The 22,472-nt window shown below is 38.8% G+C and overlaps 2 protein-coding genes across 2 annotated transcripts in view; one reads left to right on the top strand and one right to left on the bottom strand.

The window, feature by feature from the left end:
* SHC4 (SHC adaptor protein 4) overlaps window positions 1-22,472 on the top strand; it is a 139,704-nt gene that overhangs the window by 76,024 nt on the left and 41,208 nt on the right. The window contains exons 4-6 of the mRNA XM_023227117.2: window positions 2,897-3,016; window positions 15,524-15,577; window positions 19,827-19,878. Coding sequence (XP_023082885.1) covers window positions 2,897-3,016; window positions 15,524-15,577; window positions 19,827-19,878 — 226 coding nt within the window. The remainder of the gene's footprint in view (window positions 1-2,896; window positions 3,017-15,523; window positions 15,578-19,826; window positions 19,879-22,472) is intronic.
* EID1 (EP300 interacting inhibitor of differentiation 1) lies at window positions 7,452-9,192 on the bottom strand. The gene has a single exon (XM_023227118.2). It carries the CDS (start codon window positions 9,099-9,101, stop codon window positions 8,535-8,537), a length of 567 nt encoding a protein of 188 aa, XP_023082886.1. The 5' UTR covers window positions 9,102-9,192; the 3' UTR covers window positions 7,452-8,534.

The raw sequence follows: 22,472 nt of genomic DNA on the forward strand, positions 1-22,472 counted from the left end.
TCCCAAGGCCAGGGTCTACAGTTTCTCCCCTATCTCTTTCTTGAAGAAGAAATCCTGTAGCAAATTTGCCAAAATTCATTTTGAAAGTAGTAATTATAATCACTACAGTTTGTTAGCACTTCGCTGTATACTATTCATTTCCATATACTTTATTATTAATACTAAATTTGATTCTCCTAAGACCTCCCATGGCTAGAGGTGGAAGAATGGAAGTGATAGTATTACTCCTGTTTTGTAAACGAAGACATTGAGGGGGTTCCAGAGTTGTCTAAGGTCCCTTGACAAGTTAGGATCACACCTGGGACTTGAATTCCAGTTGCCTCACTGCCCATCCTGTGTGCTTTCCACTCCTTTCTCTTCCATGGGTCTTTTAACTGTTAGGACATTTCTATAATGGCATGAAAGACTGTCTCCCATATAATAAATACATTTTGGGCATATCCCACGAGATTAAGGTTATGGCGAGAACAAAATTAAGATGACTTATATAAAAGTTCTTTACAGATAACAAAATGCTTTTCAACTATGAGATAGTGTTATAATTTAATTTGTATTTCATAATTATATATATATATATATATATATATATATATATTTTTTGAGCAACAGAGTCTTGCTCTATTGCCCAGGCTGGAGTGTAGTGGCATGATCTCGGCTCACTGTGACCTCCGCCTCCCAGGTTCAAGTGATTCTCCTACCTCAGCCTCCTGAGTAGCTGGGATTACAGGCACATGCCACCACGCCTGGCTTATTTTTGTGTTTTTAGTAGAGATGGGTTTCACCATATTGGTCAGGCTGGTCTCGAACTCCTGACTTCGTGAACTGCTCACCTCGGCCTCCCAAAGTGCTGGGATTACAGGCGTGAGCCACTGCACCAGCCTCTTAATAATATTTTTTAAACTAGCATGGAAAAGAAACTCTAGAGAAGCAAATGAACAACTTGCTGTTAATAAAATCACTGTGGGAAACACAAAATCCCTGACTGAGTGGCTCGCTTTGCCCAGAGCCCTGTAAGAAGCAAAGAAAGTAGACCAAGAGTCAGCTTTATGATATGGTGATAGCTGTGAGGTTTAGGGCTCCTTCCTCACATTGTTTGCACTACATTTTAGAATGAGCTTGGAATTAAAAACAAAACTGTACATTAAATTTCAACAGTGTGGCCGGGCGCGGTGGCTCAAGCCTGTAACCCCAGCACTTTGGGAGGCCGAGACGGGCGGATCATGAGGTCAGGAGATCGAGACTATCCTGGCTAACCCGGTGAAACCCCGTCTCTACTAAAAAATACGAAAAGAAAACTAGCCGGGCGAGGTGGCGGGCGCCTGTAGTCCCAGCTACTCCGGAGGCTAAGGCAGGAGAATGGCGTAAACCCAGGAGGCGGAGTTTACAGTGAGCTGAGATCCGGCCACTGTACTCCAGCCTGGGCGACAGAGCGAGACTCTGTCTCAAAAAAATAAAAAAAAAAATTCAACAATGTGTGTTTAACAGTTTGGTATGGCTCCAGAATGAATCAAATGAGAGTAAAACTAGGAAAGAAACAAATTGTGTTTTCACTGATTGCCTCAAAGTATTGATTAATATGCTGAGGAATCACTGATTTCCATCAGCTGGTCCACTTTCCAGCAGAGGATTTCAGGACTTAATCCAAGCATCCATCAAAGCATTTAAATCTCTCAAATTATTTCTTAGAATTTTTAATGTTGGGAAGGGCAAAAATAAGTAATAATAATAATAACAGCTCTCATGTACCCAGCCAAAGACTGTGCTAAATGTTCTCCAGTTATTATTTAATCTTCACAACAGCCCTTATGATGTGGCTACTGTTTTTTCCCCCACTTTTTATATAAAAGGAAATTGAGGCTTAGAAAGGTTATTTGTCCAAGGTCATCAGTTGGTAAGTGGCATTTCTGCCTGAGGAAATCTGCCAGCCCACCCTCTCGCCCCCCTGCTGGTATGTCTTTGTGGACATATGACCCCAGTGCTTTTCTTTATAATTCCTGGGTACCCCCTACTCTCATGATTCTTCACCAAACCCCCACACCTCCTCTTCTTGAGAAATGCCTGGTCCAGAATTTTGACTTTTATCAAAACATGTCCCTTTCCAGATCGCGCCACTGCACTCCAGCCTGGGCAACGGAACGAGAATCCGTCTCAAAAAACAAACAAGCAAACAAAAACAAAACAAACAAAAAAACATGTCCCTTTCCTCAGGATCTTCTTCTAAATCTCTATTAGTAATTTCTGGTAAATCATCTTTGTTAATGAGTTAATGTGGAATGGGCTAACACCTTCCTAGTAATATTTGCTCATTTTAACAATTAGGACCTTCTGAAAACAACGATTTAACCTAAAAGAGTGCCCAATGTTAGAATTTCAGGCATCATGATTATCTGAAGGTAACAATTAGACTAGTAGAGAGGACTTTTTAACTCTGGTAAGGGAAAGATGAGGGAGAAAAAGGGATGGCTTCAGAGAAGGAAGCAGTTGTGTAATTGGAGAGTTCATCAATGCCTTCTGTGGCGTTAGATTCAGTGGATTGTCAAATTTTTCTTTTTTTAGATTTGCAGTATTGAAAAAGACTCGAGTTCAGCTGGTCTAAACTCTCACAGGAATTTGTTTACATTCAAGCAGGAGTCCAATCCCAGCACCTGGGGAGGAGAGAAATTATAGGAAAGTTCTGAGGGCCTAAATTTCACTACTTAATAAAGAATTTGCTGCATTCTAATTTCAAAAAAATGTTTATTTAATAAAAATCATTCCCTTTCATTTGATTTATATAAGGTAAAACAGAAAGGAAGAGTTTGGACTTTGACTCATTTTTAACATTTAAAAAACATTAACTTTCATTCTGTGACAAAATTCCTAACAGTGTTTTGTTTTTCTTCTTTAATTTTTAAAGCCTCCAGTTAAGTTCCTATCAACAGTTCTTGGCAAAAGTAATCTTCAGTTTTCAGGAATGAATATAAAACTGACCATCTCAACATGTAGTCTCACACTGATGAATCTTGACAACCAACAGGTAAGATCACAAATGTCATTTATAGTTTAACATATCTATTTTTCCAGAGAAGCCTGAGGATAATGAAGAGAATAAAGTTTTAGACAGAGTATGCTTACAACTTAATACAGCACAAGGGAAAAATCTGCTGAAGATTTATGCATAACAATCATTAGAACAACAGCATTACTAACCCATCACTGGGGCATGTAACCACCTACATACGTGCCCCTACCTAACTGGCTTTGAATGAAGAACTAAGGTGCAAAGAACACAGAAAATATCATTTAGCAACTCATATCCTTAAATTGATCATTGATGTCTCCACCAACCCTCCCCAAATGGATAGCAATTCCATTATCACAACTGACAGACTGTGTGTTGGGCCAGGGTGCAGATGAGGGACAAAGGGGAAAGGTGATGTTGGGGTTAGTGTTCTAGCAAACTGAAATTTAAGCAGAAAATATTTTCTTCCAATTCTTGTGGTCCAGAAGCTTTCTAAAATGGTATTGTATAAAAGATAATGTTTTCTTCCTTAATAATTTATGATACTGTGGTGTGCCTAAGTTTTCATTGTGAACCTCATTTCTCAAAGAACAGCATTGCTGAAGCAAATGTAGAAGATATGTAGGCTTTGGGCTAAATATGTACCTTAACAAGGACATTTTGTTTGGCTTGCTTTTAATTTTTTAAACTAAATTCCTTCTATCAGGTTATGTATGTGTGTTAGGATCTGATTTTCCTCTTTGTCTAATATGTTGTGATCCAAGTTTCTTTACAGTTAAGGTTTTATTGTGTGGAGTGCTGTTGATCAAGGTTTAATGTGTACTTAATATACACGCTAAAAGCTCTGAGGTTACATATGAGTTGAAATGCTGGCTTTGCCACTTACTGGCAAGTGACTCTACTACTCTGGGCTTCAGTTTTCTTCATCAGTGAAATGAGGATTATGGTACTTATTTATAAGGTTTCTGAGAGGATGGATTTTAAGTGTCTCATAGATCTGTTTAGAGGATTCAATAAGATAATAGATGTAAATTATATAGCATGTGCCAGTCACATAATACCTATTATTATTATTTACTCAAATATTCTCAGAGACTTTTTCATATACTCAGTACTTAATAGGAAGAACATATTATAAGATTATAAAATTATCAGTAACATATAAGTACAGGTTTTGAGGGCTATTTTATTTTCTAAATTAAAAAACAGAATAAAATACACTGTTTAAGCAGTAGTATACAACACCTTAGAGGAAAAGTGCTAATATGAAACAGTTACAAGTAAATTCTTGTCTAGTTGGGTCCTGATTGATCTTCCAAGAGTGGTGATGCCATTGGTATAATGAGAGCATAACATTTTGGGCTGCACTTGGAAGACACAACACATATGAGTGGTAAAACATTCATTCAGTCATTCTCACATTTTGACTTCAGTACATATGTAGATGCAAAATTTATTTTTAGTTTTCATTCACATGGATGGTACCACGAAAGCTCAATGCTTTTAGTTATGAGATCTCAGTAAGTAGAGGAGCCCTCTGATTATCTTGGAGTTTTGTAATGGAGGAGGAGTGGGCAAAGCTGAAGCCATCATAATGACAGCCTTTTGGGTAGAATCTAATGATCATTTTTTAAGATGGCCCTTTCTGTGGGGTTCCTGAAATGAATGAGGAATTTATGAAGAATGGGATTGTGGTGTATGTGGTGGGGCAGAGTTTATTCTCAGCCTCTCTTTCCCCTTCAGTACCCTTCTTTGGGGCAAAGTATTAGTACCCATCCATAACCTTTCAGGCAAAACAGAGGTGAGGATAACGGGTGATTTTCATTACCAGTAACTGTAGTAATATGACGTGCCTTTTAAAGTAATCCACATCTTTTCTGCACTGGTGCCATGGAACGGGGTTGTATTCAGCCCACTGCTGGAGTGGGGACCAAAGTTAAGATCTCATTTATCTCAGACCTGAGAGCTGATTTTTAATAACTATTTTGAGCTTTTCTGCAGGCCTAGGGGAAATGGCTGGGAGGTGGGAGAGATGTGCCACTGTAGAGGCCTCAACTCAAGAAACTTTATGTCCTGTGAGAAAGGCAACTAAAATGTTTAAGAAATGAAAGCAGCGAAGATTAGTGACCTTGTAGATACAGCACAAGAAAAGGATTAATTAAATCCTTAACGCTACCACTGGAAGTTCTAAAATAAATACAAAGAAATACTAATGCTTTCCCCATACCCACTTAATTTCTAAGATATACTTTGGACTAAAAACAAAGGTTCAAGTTTATGGATGTATTCATAGATGATAGCAGTTATGGAACAGATAGTTCACATTTATCTTTGGTCACTGAGAACATCAAGAATATAACCATTCATTCCCAGAAAATATTTTACAAACCTCCAGAGGCAGAAAATATTAAACATGCAATGCTTGCAATTTTTAAATATTACCATATTTCAGGATGAGAAAATACACTTTCGCAAGGGTAAGTTATAGGTATTTCCTTGTTTCAAAATTCAAGCACTTTATTGACATACTTTAATATAGTATTTTAGGGCCTCAAGCAAAAATGTCAGAGTCTCAGTATCTCACACTCCCACTAATTCTTTACTAATTTCTACAACTCTAACAGGTACTGAATTCAGAAGGGTAATAGAGTTAAGGTAAAACAGGCAAAAACTGAGACATCCTTTAGTCTCTACAAGGAGAGGCAACTTGAGATATTTAGAGGCCAAGTAGGTAACGCAAGCTGTGCAAGCACAGGAAAAAACAATGGTGCAAGCCCAATGATAAATATCGAGTGCTACCTGGCCTCTATGTTGGGGAGATAACACTGACGCTTGGCAAACAGAATACCTTCCTTGTCTAAAGGTGAATCCGATGGGTTTGTTTTGTTTCTTTTTTTTGCTTTTTTGTCTGTTTTTTGGCTACATAGGTCTATAGGTCAAAGGCTCCCAGATCTTTTACTTTAAAAAAAAAATAATAATAAGGTAAGAATCTAGATTTTCAGCTGCTATCTCTGTACTGAGATGTTGGTCTCTTAAAATTATAAGCATGAACCAAACAAAATAGATCTGTGGTCTGAAGACAGCCAACATGGGATATCTGATCTAAGTGAACATTTATAATACATATGGATAAATTTGCAAAACTCCCCCTAATCACACTGTGTACTCAAAAGCTTCTTTAAATCCCCTATCCTGCAAAATCAGTTAGAAATTCCCCAGAACTCCTTTCTCTAGTTCCCTTAAATGAAGATACACACACACACACACACTCTCTCTCTCTCTCTCACACACACATCTTCATTTAGTCCTCACAATTTGTAAGGTACATCCAATTGTCCCTATTTTCAGTTTAGGACCCGAGCCTGAGAGATTAATTTCCCAGTTACTGAGCTAACAAATAGTAGAACCCAAATTTTAACCAAGTAGTCTGGTTCGTCTGTGGTAACTGCACGTAAAGGAAATACAAATGATTTTACACCCCTAAAAGGGGTGTTAAAATGTTAATTTTCTATCCTCAATAAATACAATTAAGTATTTACAATTTTCATTGTCTCTCAGCTTACTGCCTATTTTTAAGACTGAAAAACAACCCAGCCAATTGCAGAGCCCAGGTTTTTCTCCCCAAGATGGGCCTTCAGATGTAACAGGGAGTGTTTCCCACCCCCAACTCTTGTGCCCTACTTAGTTCCAGAGAGAAACAGAATCACAACCTTCTGGTTTGTGGACCTCAGATTTTTTTTTTTTTTCCAAGAGTTTATCTTTCCTAGTAAAGATAAACATCTGGAGGTAAATACAACCAGCCAGTTTATTGTGCACTAGCATACCCCCATCCACACTAATTTATATCACGCATGCAATTAATTATCTATCCACACTCATCTGACCGTAGCTACAGGCTGAGATAGCAGTGGACGTGGTAGGATGAAGACGTCTAAGCACCAACACTTTACTTCCACCATCTCTCCCTCCCAACCCAGCTAGTGTCTGAACAATTCTGACCATCCTTGTCACAGTCCTACCTTTTACAGATCTCTCTCCCCAAAAGACAGGATGACCATAAAATAAATAAGGCTCTGAATTGTCCTGTTGCATTGGATATTCGTTCTTTACTGATATAATGGAGCAGAAGCATCTGGAACCTTTTTACTGATCATGATAAAACCTGCTGATATACTCATTTTGCTGAACATAGCCTTCTGATGTAATCAGTACTCTCCTAGAAGCTCAGCATCGTAGTAAGGTAACCATGGCAACATACTCATTGATAGGGCAGGTTTTCCTAGACCAGCAAATTCTTGTAGGGCAAAAACTTAATTTACAAAGTTTAATTTCCAGAAATTAATTTGTGAATTAGATAGCTGAAGCTGGATTATTTTCCCTTAATACTGGTTAACACATACAATAAAAATTAGTATTAAAGTATGTATGCAATATTATTAGCCAAACAAAATACACAGAACAAGAAATTTTATTATCTCCAATGCTGGTGCATAACAAATAACAAGCTTAATTAGAGGAGGAGACAGAGGGAAACTTCAGATACCAAAGTAATTTCTGGGTAGGTTTAAAACCTTTAAAAGTTGATAGAATAACTGTTCATAAAGTCTTTTTAGATATAGGGCTTTTTACTTGACAACTTTTTATTAACAGTTCTTACAATATGAAGTTCAACTAAAGTATTTCACCTGTCAAGTTAAAACAGCAAGCAAAACAAAATTTCTCCAGTATATAACAGCGTGAGCAATGGTTTCTTTGTACATTCACACACATTTAGTGTCTAGATTTCAAAGTTTTTAATTAAAGATGTCTCAATTTTTGACTTTTAAAAATGGTTATGACAATGAATTTTCTTGATTTATAGATCACAGTGGCTTTATAAATGATCAAGATACATGTACAAACAAAATTTCAGACGCTCTTGGAAACACATCTTAAGATACAGTGCACACGTGATACATCTTTGAGTTTACTCATCCTTTTGGAATAATGAAGAATACTCCATTTATCTTACACTGAAAATTTAGCCTTTGATAACTATGGCTTGACTAGATCACAAAATAGAATTTCCCAAGTTTTCTTAAACTTTCAGTCCAAATAACTCAAAAGATATGTGTCCTAGTTGGATACATTTTTTCTCATTATATAATTAATATCAGTGGGCTCTTGTATTGGCAGTTTGTCTTGGTCATGACTTATTCTTGCAAAACCATCTTTACAGCAAACAAATATGAAAGATATTTTCCCCAATGCAAGGAAAATAATCTGGATCAATAACAAAGTCAAAGCCATAGGTGTTTTAGGACATTCTTGATAACAGATTTCAACGGTCTTAAAATCTTTTTCTTTGTCTTTAATGATTCTCCTCCTTTTTCACAACTGTGCAGTCACTGTCCTATTGTCTTCTATTCTGAAAAACAAATTTTTTTGAAGGTCAAGTTTTTCAATGGCACAAAACTATTTGGAATGAACCCAAAAGATAGCGGAAAGTTGGGTCCCTCCTCAAGTAGTTTCCTCCTCTTTTAACAGCATGTAACTACTCTCTATCAATAATCTCATCACAGCCGAGTTCTTCGGTCAGACGATTGACAACCATCAGTGAAAAAAGCTCTTCGATGAAAGCTAACTGATCAAACGGGGTCTTCTCATAATGCATCTGAAACCCGCCATCCAGGGCTGCTTCTCTTGTTCTCAGAAACATCTTGTCGGCTTCTTCAAGAGCGGCTGATACTCTGTAGCCGGCACCACTAAGCTGCTCCTCTTCGGGATAGTCGTAGTCGTCCTCCCAGTCATCAAATTCCTCGCCCTCGTCCTCGCTCTCGAAGTCTGCGCCCGCCACCTGGCCTGGCTGCTCCCCAGCATTGGGCCCGTTAGCAAGGCTCCGTTTCCCCTCTGGCGCCGCCATTGGCTGGGCCTCCTCCTCCTCCATTGGGCCTTCCTCCTCGAGCAGTGGCGGGGCCCCGTTGCGGGAGGGACGCAGGGATAGCTCCCGGCTCCCGCTGCCTACCTCCATCTGCGGTAGGTCACCCTCGCCAGGCATCACATCCATTTGCAGGTCACTGCTCTCTTCATATAGCTCGGACAACTCGGCCATTTCCGACATTATGCAAACCGCTCAACCTCTCGGAAAAAGCTTCCAGCAAGATAGACGCTGCGCGGCCGTGCGTTTGTGCGCGTGCGCAAAGGCTGCGCGCTTGCGTAACCCCGCGCGCAGGCGTGGTCCTCAGGTACCGCCTCCTGCTTGGCGCGCCACTGTGGTTGGAGTAGCTCAATGTTTTTCCCGGGGTGTGGGCGTCGCTTTTTGAGCTACGTTTCCATGGATTCGAACTTCGTATCTAGGGACCCTGTAGGCAAGAGCGTTAACAGTTTCTGTGTTTCTTAACCCTACTGCTGCTTGTGATGCAGCAAACTGGAAAATAACTTTACATGGCCTTCGTAACATTAATGTTCCTCCCCTCCCTTCTTCCTCCTCCCCAGGGCAATTTATCTATGTGCTGATGACTTCTAAATGCACGTTTCCAAACCAGACAACATCCATAACCACAGATCAGCATATTAAGAACTATTCCATTCTGTCCTTTTAGTGTTGTCATTTAAAAAGTTAAATTCACAAACAATATATATATTGTACTTTTTTTTTGTTTGTTATAGCGAAGAAATACTTGGTCCCATTTCTTTTCTCCGGGTAGGTATCTTTCCACTATTACCAATGTGGCGTGTATTCTTTAAATTCTTTTTATTTGCATTTACATGTATCTTTATGTATTCATAGCAAAACACTATTTTGTGTGTTTTTTAAAAACATGTTTTACCTCTCTTCAACTTAAAAGCCTCAGCTTTTAAGTTGTATATACTTCTATGAATTATATGACTGTGTATACTTAAGGATTCAAGCACGTTTCATTTATTCTGCACTTTATTTCTATTATTATAACATTGTAGTTATGTAGAATTATACAACTCACCATAATGTAGCATCAGTGGGAGCCCTGAGCTTGTTTTCCTGCAACTAGATGGTCCCATCTGGGGGTGATGAGAGACAGTGACACCCAAGGTGTGTTCCTTATGTCCAGTGGATTCTGTAATCTCGTTTTGGTTGCTGTTACTGGGGAAAATCCTGCCTCACAAAGATAGGATGTTGAAAATGAAAGGAGGCTTTTCAGTACTTTTGTGGCAATCTCAGGATATTCCGCCTTGATTTTAATCGAGAACATATGGAGATTTGAAGTTGTCTCAAACATACTTTTAAGGCCACCGTCATTTGCAATATCAAGCAGTTGATCCTCTTCTAGCATGGACAAAGTGGATTCACCTGGCTTATTCACAAATGGGTCACAAATCCATTCTGTCTTTTGTGGATGGGAAGTGTGATGGTTAATACTGAGTGTCAACTTGATTGGATTGAAGGATACAATTATTTATCCTTGGTGTGTCTATGAGGGTGTTGCCAAAGGAGATTAACGTTTGAGTCAGTGGACTGGGAAAGGCAGACCCACCCTTAATCTGGGTGGGCACAATCTAATCAGCTGCCAGCTTGGCTAGAATATAAGCAGGCAGAAAAATGTGAAAAGAGACTGGCCTAGCCTCCCAGCCTAAATCTTTCTCCTGTGCTGGATGCTTCCTGCCCTCGAACATCGGACTCCAAGTTCTTCAATTTTAGAACTTGAACTGGCTCTCCCCACTCCTCAGCCTGCAGACGGCCTATTGTGGGACCTTGTGATAGTGTGAGTCAATACTTAATGAACTCCCCTTTACATATATATATGTGTATATATATGTGTGTGTATATGTGTGTGTGTGTGTATATATATATATATATATATATATATATATATATTCCATTAGTTCTATCCTTCTAGAGAACCCTGACTAATACGGGAAGTAATGCTCAAAATCTTTGGAAAGCTGAGATAGGTGATCATGCACCAGCTGGGAGAAAGAAGACCCTGGCTCAGTCTCTTTCAAAATCTCTGCTAATGTTTGAAATGTCAGAAATCCCGGTGTTCATTTGTCACCCCCATGATTCCAGTGTAACTTTGAAAGCAGCCACTTTATCTGCCAACTTGAACACAGTTGTTGTTCTTCCCTGAAGTGACAGATAGAGTTCATTGAGCAGGTTGAATACGTCACACAAGTAAGCAAGTTTTGTGACCCATTCTGTGTCACTGAAATGTGCCGCCAATGGTGACTGTTTTTCTAAAAAGAAATCTCTGCAGCAGCTCTCTTAACTCGAAAACTCTGGCCAGTGATCTACCTTTCGAAAGCCATCTCACTTCTGTGTATAAGAGAAGACGTGTGTGCTCTGCGTCCATCTCCTCACAGAGCTGTGCAAACAGATGTGAGTTAAGGGCATGTATAATATGGTTGATAATTTTAATCACATACTGCAAAACGTTGTTAACTTCAGGTGACATTTTCCAACTAGCCATCATTTCTGTATGGATGACATGGTGCATAGACTCACATTCGGAAGCAACCTCTTTGACCTGATTAGTGAAACCAAAATGCCATCCAGTCATGGCAACTGCTTCACCCATGCATATACCGACTCAAAATGACTGATTCCATTTTCCTGATAGGTAATAATTCAAAGACTTGAATAGTTCTGCAGCTGTGGTGCTGGCTGGCAACAAAAGTGCATATAATGTATCCTCATTCACATCCTCCTGAAAAATGTACTCAAAAAAGCATTGTTGCTTTGTTGTCAGCATCAGTAGACTCATCAACCTGGATTTTGCGTACCACAGTGACTCATTAATCCTTTCTAACAATTGTACCTCATTATCCTCTGATATTTAATCAATTCATCTAGTTGTGGTGCTAGCCAAAAGAGGAACACATGCCACCTTTTGAACTGCAGCCTCTCCTAAAAGTTCATGACAAATGTCCTTAGTAGCAGGCAGGATCAACTCTTCACCAATAGTAAAGGGCTTCTTAGCTTTAGCAATGTGGTTAGCCACTAAGAATGATGCTCTCAGTGCAGACACATTTGATGAAGTGGTAGCCTTCAATAATTGCTTCTATTCTTTATGTTCACATTGTTTTCTTTTGACAAACTGCAAAGGCTTAGTATTAATGCAGGGTGCTTGGTCTCCATGTGACAAAGCAGTTTAGAAGGCTTCATGGGTTTGTTACACACCCACTTGCTACATATTATACAAAGTGAGCTTGGAGAATGTGAATCACCTGTTGTAATGAACTGGTATTTTAAGTAGGACTCTTGGTATTTTCTTTTAAATGCAGCTTTCTTTTTGTTGGCAGCCTTAAAGTCGTCTGCAGTCTCATCGTGGATCTTTCTCCCTTTTCAAAGAAGCTCTCCAGTGAAGTTTGTTTTTTACTCATTTTGGCTGGGGTTAGCTTATGGGCTTACCAAAACTGTGACTGAGAAAGTGCACGGTGCAGGAAAGAGACATGGATGGAAGCAGTAAATAAGATAATGGGCGGGCCAGGCACAAACTAAAATCGTCAGATTCTAACTTAAAGCCTGCCATCAGCTGCAGCTGTACAAACTGAAGCACGTCAACTCACTTGCCACTATGTAGCCTGCCACCAGATGCAGCTTAAGTGTCACTTGCTACTTACTGATAGGGTTTTGATATGAGTCTGCAAGCAATTGATTTATTATGGTCTCTGTGCAGTCAAACCTCTCTGCTATTGTTAATCTGTATTTGCAGCCACTCCCCAGCGCTAGCATCACCACCTCAGCTCTACCTCAGATCATCAAGCATTAGATTCTCATAAGGAGAATGCAACGTAGATCCCTCATATGCGTAGTTCACAAAAGGGTTCATTCTCCTATGAGAATCTAACGTGACCGTTGATCTGACAGGAGGCAGAACTCAGACAGTAATGTGAGCAACAGGAAGCAGCAGTAAATACACATGAAGCTTCTGTCGCTTGCCCACTGCCCACCTCCTGCTGTGCAGCCCGGTTCCTAACAGGCCACGGACTGGTACTGGTCTGTGGCCTGGGGAGTTGGGAGCCTCTGCTCTAGTTCTCCTCACCATGGACACATAATTTCTGGCTGACTGCTGCTTGGTGTTACATTTATCATAGACTAAAAGTTCTTAAATACATGAGTCTATTTTTAGACTTTGAATTCCTGTGAAATTTCTACAGTTTTATATCTTGCTGTTTGATCAGGAATATTTTGTCTTTGTTCTTTAAAAAATTGCCCTAATTCTTCTTGATCATTTATTCTTTCATATGAATTTAGGGGCATCTTGAATATGATATTATAATATTTCTTATCTGATAAGGGAATTCTTATGCATTTGTTCTTTTAAAATTTGCTTTAGCTCTCTTGCACATTTATTCTTCCATGTGAATTTTAGAAGCATTTTTATTGGAATTGCATGGAATTTATAAATTAATCTGGGGTAGGATTGACACCTTTGTCATACCATCTTCTCATCCGTGAAAGTGATATATATCTTTCTATTTGTTCAGGTCTTATTTATACTCCTCAATGAAGTTTTCCAAAAAGCATTACATGATTCTTATTAGTTTTATACTAAAGTACTCTTACAAAGTTTACCTTTCTCCCCCAAATGCAGTGTCTAATTGGCTTTTTTTTTTTTTTTTTTTCTGAGACAGAGTCTCGCTCTGTTGCCCAGGCTGGAGTGCTGTGGTGCGATCTCAGCTCACTGCAAGTTCCACCTCCCAGGTTCACGCCATTCTCCTGCTTCAGCCTCCCAAGTAGCTGGGACTACAGGTGCCCACCACCATGCCCGGCTAATATTTTGTATTTTTAGTAGAGATGGGGTTTCACCACATTAGCCAGGATGGTCTCGATCTCCTGACCTCGTGATCTGCCCGCCTCGGCCTCCCAAAGTGCTGGGATTATAGGCGTGAGCCACCGTGCCCGGCTGACTATTGTTGATATATGGGATTGACATTGATCTTTGTATATTGACTTTGTTTTTACTGAAATATAAATGTAGACAAATACACAGATAATAAGTCCATAATAATTATCACAAAATGAACAGTTGTATAACCAATACTCAGATCAAGAAACTCCAGCATCCCAGAAAACCGTTTGCCCCTTCTTCCTGTGCTCCAGAAATAACCACTATTCTGATTTCAAATACCATAAATTTTGCCTAGTTTTGAACTTCATATAAATTAAGCCATGCAGTATATATTCTTTGTATTAGGCTTCTTTTGCTCAACAAACATGTTGTTGCTATATAGTATGCCACCATTTGACAATTACAATAGTCATCATTGGGATTGTTTCCAATTTGGGCTGTTATGAACAGGGCAGTTATTATCTTCTTTGAGAATATTTTTTGTTGCACATATTTACACAATTGTGTTGGATATACATGTAGGAATAGAATTGCTTGGTCATCTTATATAATCAGCTTTGGTAGATTCTGTCACACAATTCTGAAAACAGAATTAGTCAATAGGTGCATAGTTGGTGTTTTAATGAACCTTCAAAATAGCATGACAAATATGGCTCTGCCAGTGGTCATTACACTGTGGTTTCCAAACAAGCAATCCTAGACTCTCAAATAAAAGGCAATCTTCTTAGCTGATTAATGCAGTTTACTTGGCGATTCTTACTCATATTAGAAGTCTTAATGTTAGTGCCTTACTCAGGATACATTTAGTAGTGAATGACTGAAATCAAATTCAAACTAACTTTTGCAAAAATAAACAAAAATATAAAGGGACAGGGTGAAATATATTGGTTAAAGTGATGGAACAAATGTTACCAGCAGACTTTTTTCCTATTTTTAGTTCTCCGTTCTGATTTTCATCAGAAGAAAAACTTCATATTCCAGTAGACTTTTCTCACATGGCAGCATAATATGGCCCCCAGAAGCTTTGGGCTTATATAGTTTGTTTGTTTGTTTGTTTGTTTGTTTGTTTGTTTGTTTTGAGACGGAGTCTCGCTCTGTCGCCCAGGCTGGAGTGCAGTGGCCGGATGTCAGCTCACTGCAACCTCCGCCTCCCGGGTTTACGCCATTCTCCTGCCTCAGCCTCCCGAGTAGCTGGGACTATAGCGCCCACCACCTCGCCTGGCTAGTTTTTTGTATTTTTTTTAGTAGAGACGGGGTTTCACCGTGTTAGCCAGGATGGTTTCGATCTCCTGACCTCGTGATCCGCCCGTCTCAGCCTCCCAAAGTGCTGGGATTACAGGCTTGAGCCACCGCGCCCGGCCTTACATAGTTTTTAATGGCAGAGAGAGATGCTTTCTCTCCTATTACTCATTTCAATTCTTCTCAAAAGACATTGATTGGCTCTGCTGTATCCAGAGAGATGGTATTTTCTGATTGGCTAGCCCTAGATAATGTTCCACCTGGGTGGGCAAGGGCAGTGAGATGGGCATCACAAAATCACCAGAATCTCATGGTTCAAATGAGATTCTTATAGAGCGTAGGTGGGGTGGCTTTCAAAGGGATGCTGATCAGGTAAAAACAAAACAAACAAATGTATGTCTATTACTGTTACACTGTATATAACTAGAAATAATGATTACTTTATATTAGCATACATGTTTATGTTTTTCAGATTATTGCAAATCATCATATGCAGTCTATTTCATTTGCCTCTGGAGGGGATCCTGTAAGTATGGATTCACAAAAGTTCTTTTTATGAGTTAAAATAACTTCTTGATGTTTGGGGCTGGATGATTAAAAAAAATAAAATAACTTTTACATAAACCATATTAGCCACTACATGTCTTTTCCTAACATACTATTACAGTCTGTGAATAGCAACATGTAGCGGGTAATAAAAAATTTACCTTGGGCAAAATATTTCCTATCATTAAATTTTAAAATATTTGGATTAGTAGATGAAACTAGTAGTGCTCCATTATGTTATTAGCCATGGAGTTATCATCTAATAAACTTCCTGTTGATAATGTCTAGGTCATGAAAAGCAAGTATGTCACCCATGTGTTGCTCAATCCTTCCTTAGAATTTCTTCTCAACACAGAGTTTCTGGCACACTTTACTAATCAACTGGACTTGGTATATCAACCAAGTCAATTAAGTCTAATCTGGAATGAGCAACCAGGTTTGCAGGAGCTCATGGAGGAAATGCTGAGCTGGGGAGAGAGAACTTGTAGTTCTTCTCTACTAAGAAGAGGTCGTGTGGTACTCATTTCCCGGAAATTGTACAGGATTTCTCCAAGCCTACTTTGCAGAATGGAGTGTCATTCCTTGACTCCCTACTGCACCATTTCTGGACCAGAGCAAAAGGAGAGGGGCTTTGAAGCTAGGGAGCCTGCAACTGAGCAAGAAGCAAATCTGTTTAAACTGAGGGAGTAGAAGAATGCTTTTGCCACTCTGACATTATCGGTCTTTTTATTGTACTCTTTCCTCTTCTAACCTTCTATATGTTTTGATGAAAGGTTAGAAGAGGACAGAGTACAACTTTCATAATGGTTAAACATCAGTAATGTCAAGAAAACAGGGGGAACATACACAGACCTTGTTCTTAGAATGTATTACCTTCTTTTCTGCAAAGCATTTCTTTTAAAAAAAATTTTATCCTTCAGGAACAAACCAATAAAATTCAGTTTAGCAATTGATTGTTTTCTATCCACCACATTTAGTTTTCACTTCTAAGTGAGGAATAAAATGTAGAGTCATCAATAATAGGACGACAACCTAGAAACCCAAGAAAGATATAGAGGATGCTAAAAACTAAATCTGGCAGCTGATATCATGTTAGTTTTAATTTGTTTTAAACTTTGTGCTAAATATTCAATGGGGGAGAAATAATTGTATATTGCAAAAGGAAGTAAAGTTCTGAAGTTACTCTGTAATCATTGCTTCATTTACTGGCATCTAAAGTATTTAAGCAGGTTCTTCCACTTGGGTGTTGGTGTAACTTACCTGTGTATAAAATATGTAGCTAAATGCTATTTAAATTAGCCAATTCTTAAAAACACTTCAATAATTACTTGTCTTCACATTGGCTACCAATGACCCAAAGTATTTAAGCATGTCAAACCAAGACATGCTTTTTTTTTTTTTTTTTTTTTTTTTTTTGTAATCTCACTCTTGTCACGCAGGCTGGAGTGCAGTGGCATGATCTTGGCTCACGAAGCACATGGAAGAAAAGCAGCCTTCATAGGATTTCAAACCCTTGTTTTCTAATTAATGGATATTCAGTTTCCCCTTTAGGCATTACTACTTCCTCATCTTTTAGCCTGGGGTGTAGTTATTTTCAAATAACTATTATATATTAGTTCCATGATGCTGCCATTTTAAAAAGTAAACCAAATGTTAAGAGTTCTACCTTTTCCCCAAGAAATTCCACAGATGCCTAATTGTGAATTCCCATTAGCAAACAAGGGACATACAAGGTGTCAGGTGCTTAGCAGCTGCTATTTGAACCCAAGAGCCTATCTGGACTCTTTTCCATCCGGCCTTGTAATCTGGCCTCTTTAGCAACACCAAGGATGGTGGCTGGCAGAGAGGGTCAACTGAATCCGGGCTGAAAAATACCAGCACTTTGTCGTCTTCCTAGCTCAGTCATCCATGAAGGAATTCAAATACTTTTCTTAAGAGATTTAAAGTAGTGTTTATACGTGTAGTATGAAAAATAATTATTGGTGTTTGCCCTAAATTTCTCCAGGGTTATCATCATGTTAGAATTGGTGTGCAAACACTCATTTACCCAAGGCATGCCCTGAATGATTTCTATTATTGTTCTCCAGAATCTTAAATTTTTTCATACTCTCTTCACATGCCTTTAGTTCTTTAAATTGACCAAAGCACCGTTCCTATCAAAAACAAACAGTAAATAATTTGTGGCCACTATGGGGAAAGTTTGTACCTGCTGCATTGAGAGCACCTGTGTGCTCTCTGCAGCTGGTGAGAAAGCCTGTTGATTCAAATTTAAAATAGAAATCTGGCGGCAGTGCCATGGCTTAGTTGGTTAAAGCACCTGTCTAGTAAAATAGAAGTCTGGAGCCACCCTAAGCACTGGCATTATAAATCATCTCTACGAAGTTTTACCATCAGGTCAGGGAGGCAGTGTGATGTACTGCCAGGCTTTGGAGTCAAGTAGACTTGACTTATTTAAATTCCCTAAACTCCAGAGTCCTCATATGTAAATGGAGGATAATCCCTATTGCCTGACAGTGTTGTGGGAATTAAGTGCAATGATGCGTGGTTAGTGTTAGCACAGTGACTGGCACACAGTCACAAGAAGTAACTACTATCACTATTGCTAACACATGCCCATATTTGTTTTAGGATACTAACTGAGATAGTTTACAGCTTTAGGGCGAACTACATACAAGGGTAGGAAGCTGACTTAAAAGTCCCTGTGGTCCAACATAGTAATCTTTCTCCAAGATTTCCTCCAAAATTTCAAAAATAATGAATAGTCTTCTCATCTCTTGGCCTTTGCCCGCCCTCATTTTTACTCTCTTTGCAAAAACAGTTAACTTGTTTTCCATCCGTCAGCCCTGAAGACAGTTGTTGGTAATGTCTCTATGGCTATACATACTTTCTCCACTTAAAAAATGCATTGTGAATATGTCAAAAATTAAATACATTTAAACATATTTTCCCCTGCTATTTGTGCTTTACTTTTAGCATTCTGTAAATTCTCCCAAATGTTTACAGCTATAGAATTTTAGAACTCTACCAGTGTTGGAGGCTGTTTTGAAGATGAGGAAACTGAGGTCTGGAGAGGTCTCACAGCCTCTTTCCCATAATTGGACCTACCAGACAGCATGACTGGCATCACACCACCTCTTCACTTGAATAAGAGTGGCAAAGTCCCCAGCAACTGTGGTTTTCCTTCTAAATTCATATAAAACAAAGCCCATAGATATGGCGTTATTTATTTAGTGGATATTTAAAACCTTTTTTCTTTTTGCATAAGAGAAATTTACTTAGGTATGTGTTATTATTTTTTTTAATTGCCCAAGACGAGTTATGCTGACCCTGAGATCCGCTTCCTGTGTGATTCATTGTGGGTTATTAAGCGAGTGTCCTTGAGGGTATTACAAACATGGGCTTTTATTTCCTGCCACTTGATTGCATCTTCCCTCTAGAGAGTCATACTTCTGATCTGCAAATGGCATTGTGTGTATTTTTTCCCGAGAACTTAGATAACAAAAAGCATCTTTAATTATTAAAACCTTATCATTCATCAGCTTATTGTTTTCGATAAAAACTGGGATTACCAAGTGGCATTTTGTTTGTTTGTTTTTACAAAGTCAGCAGTGCATGTCTTTTTGAACTTCTTAAGTTTTTCAGGAGTTCTCTTTTTTAAAAAAATGATTTTTCTTTTCTGTATATTGATCAAATAAATTCATTGTATTTTCACTTTATCATCCCTTAAGTTAACTTGCACTGCATACACGGAAGCTAACAACCACAAAATCCAACATGTCTCTTTAGTCAACTTACTTTCTGATATATGTGGTATATGTTTGGACAACAGGAAATCATGATGCCCTATCTTAGTTTATGTCACCTTTGTGATTGCATAATCCCTGATACTTCAACTTTCAATCTAGGATAGCATCATAGTCCCTCACCATTTTTAAAGAATATGTCCTAACATATTCCCTATCTGCTTTCTATTTTATTCTTAATGACAGTCTGCCTCTAAATTTTTAATTTTCCGATTCTTTCCCCAATGAACAGAGAACATGGACTCCATAATTGTTAAACTATATAGTGTATATTTGTTTATGTTCCCTTTTACAATGCTTTTCTTGTCTCTTTAAATAAAAACATTTGTATTTAAGTCCTTGCCTCAGTATCATGTCCGAAATATATGTTTCTTTCAACAGTGCAGTTCGTCCATTTTAAATACAGTCATTTTCCCTTTTTTATAGGATACTACAGACTATGTTGCCTACGTAGCTAAAGATCCAGTTAATCAACGAGGTATGGAAAGCAACTTACAGATTTTTTAAAGAGCTGGTATATACCAACTCTAAAAAGTAACCAACAATTATTTTCAATGTACAGACTGATGAGTATCACCAGGGTGCTATGTTGGATTCTAGAAATATTATGCAAATTTGAGTTGGAAATAAATCACCCTGTTAGCACAGCAAAGTAGAAAAACTATATAGATGAAATTTACATCATTTTAAAGATCCACAAACCAAAGGCTTAGCTGTTTGTGTAGTCAAAAGAGAAGCTATTATGGTTATGGTAGATGGGGCTGGCTGTCACATCCCCACTGAACAAATGAATTACATGTAAGACCAAAGCCAGTGAGGAGTGAGGTTATTGACTTGCATTGGCTTTGGGTATGTGTGTGTGTGTGTGTGTGTCTGTGAGTCTGTGTACTTGCTGTTCAAGAGCCTGTAGTATCTCTTTGAATGCTTGACTTCACCATTTGGATTTCTGCTTAAATGCCTCTTCTTCAGAGACCTTCTTTGATAGCACCTCCTGTCTCCAGTAGCATATCCTACCTTGCTGCATCACAATCCTTATTTCTCTTTTCATTAACACTCCACATTTCTATTATAGGTTAGTGCAAAAGTAATCACAGTTTGCCATTACTTTTAATGGCAAAAACTGTGATTACTTTTGCACCAACCTAATATTTTAGTTACTCACATATTGTACTTGTTTGTATGTTTAATGTGTCCTTTCTCCTAGGCTAAAATCTTTATGAGGGCAGGAACCTGTTTCTCTACTCGCTATTGTTCCCTAGCACTCATCACGATGCCTAGCATATAGGTGATACTCAAAAACTATTTTATCGAATGACTGAGTGACTGGAAGAGTGATTTGATGGGAATTCTTATTTCAGGATTTAGCAAGGTCACATGGTTAGTATTGCTTCTCATTCCTAAGGCTGGGACATTCAGACTCCTCTTAGGTAGAAGTGTTAAGTTGGTTCTCCTCCTTAACTAGAACATATTAGTTAGGCCACATCCTCTGCTGTCCCAGGGATGGAGTTTGCCCCCAAACATTTATTAAGTGGACATGGAATAGGACTTGAAAATTTCGAGAGCTATGAGACACTGAGGTGGAAATGCACATGGCATGCTGGGGAGTAAATAAATAGAACACCCTGGACTTCACAATGTAAAAGTCTAAAAGGCATCTATAGGACAGATACAAGAGAGCTAATAAGTAGGGACTTAATCCCATGGACAGATGGGTGGAGAGTACTGTTAACAAAGTAGAGTTTAGACAGATTGGTTTGGCAGCAGGACGTAGTAGATGGATTTGGGAAGAAACTTAAGGCAGGGATATCCATTTGGAAGCTATTGTGATTGTCAGAAATGAAATTATGAAGCCCAGCTGCTGGCACAGAGCCTGGCACGCAGTAGATCCTCAGCAAATGTTTGCCAAAAGAATGTGGCAGCAAAAAGATGAAAAGGAAGGAACGGAGGATAAACACTATAAAATACTCCACTAAAACTGACCCACTCTAAACTAAATAAGAAGAATGAATCATAGTCAAAGAGTGAGCAGGAGAGACAGGAACTAGTGAATGGGACAGTGGGGATGTAGGAACAGGGCGCAACAAAGGATACCAGAAAAGGGCAACTTCTTCTAATCCTAGCCTGAACTTCTCTAAATAATAACTGCTTGCTATTTCTGGGAAGGCCTCTGAACAACAACACTTTTTGTCTTAACATGGAAATAACAGGGTGAAAGGAAGAAAAAAAATGCATCGGGAAATCTAGATGTTTAGTAACTTTGCCATCAGTCATGGACTATCTCTGGGCATGTCATTGCTCTTAAGTAAATGATGGTGAAGAGTTCAAAGATTAATGTATGTCGTTGCTAAGGGTGATGGCCAAGAAGGATCCACATGCTTGCAAAGCTCTCCCTTTGCTTAAGTGAAACGAGAGGCAGAGAAAATTATGATGCAGCATATTCACTTTGAAAGCTCCTGTTCTGGTGCCTGAGTCATTTGTCAGAGCGAGCTGCTTGAAGAGGACCCCTGAGGATCCTGGCATGGGGATTTTGAGAAGGCATTCGTGAGAACTGTTGAGCGAGGTCCTGGCTGGGAGGTGAAGGATAGAAGCGGTCCAAATCAGGGTTTCAGTTTTTTCTTTCTTTAGCCATCAGCCTGTGTATAGGAAATAAGATTGATGCTGGAGTCAAAAAGACTGGGTTGGAATCATAATTATTTCATCATCTCACTGTATGAAGTTAGGCAGATTGTTTCACAACCTCAAACCTGGATTTCCTTATCTTTTAAGTGGGAATAATAACATCTACATAACACGTGGAAAGCATAGTTTTCTTTCCTCCCTCATTACATCTTTCTTTCCTGTAGGAAAATGGGTGTGTCCGAGAAGATAACTTAGAAACATAGGGTAGCTTTCTTGGTTTTAAAAGTTAATATGTCTCTATCACTTATTCCTCCTTTTTTGGTCTCCTCGTCCTCTCTCATATAGGTTGGCTATAAAAATCTCTGTGAGAATACACTGTGTTCTCAACATACCTCCTGCTTGCACACACTCCTGTAGTACTAAATCTTCTCCCCCAACCTGAGCCCTTGGACT

The sequence above is a fragment of the Piliocolobus tephrosceles genome, chromosome 6, assembly GCF_002776525.5.
Source record: "Piliocolobus tephrosceles isolate RC106 chromosome 6, ASM277652v3, whole genome shotgun sequence".
NCBI lineage: Eukaryota > Metazoa > Chordata > Mammalia > Primates > Cercopithecidae > Piliocolobus > Piliocolobus tephrosceles.

Coding starts and splice junctions, on each gene's coding strand:
- EID1 (XM_023227118.2), bottom strand. CDS start 9,101: ATGTCGGAAATGGCCGAGTTGTCCGAGCTATATGAAGAGAGCAGTGAC.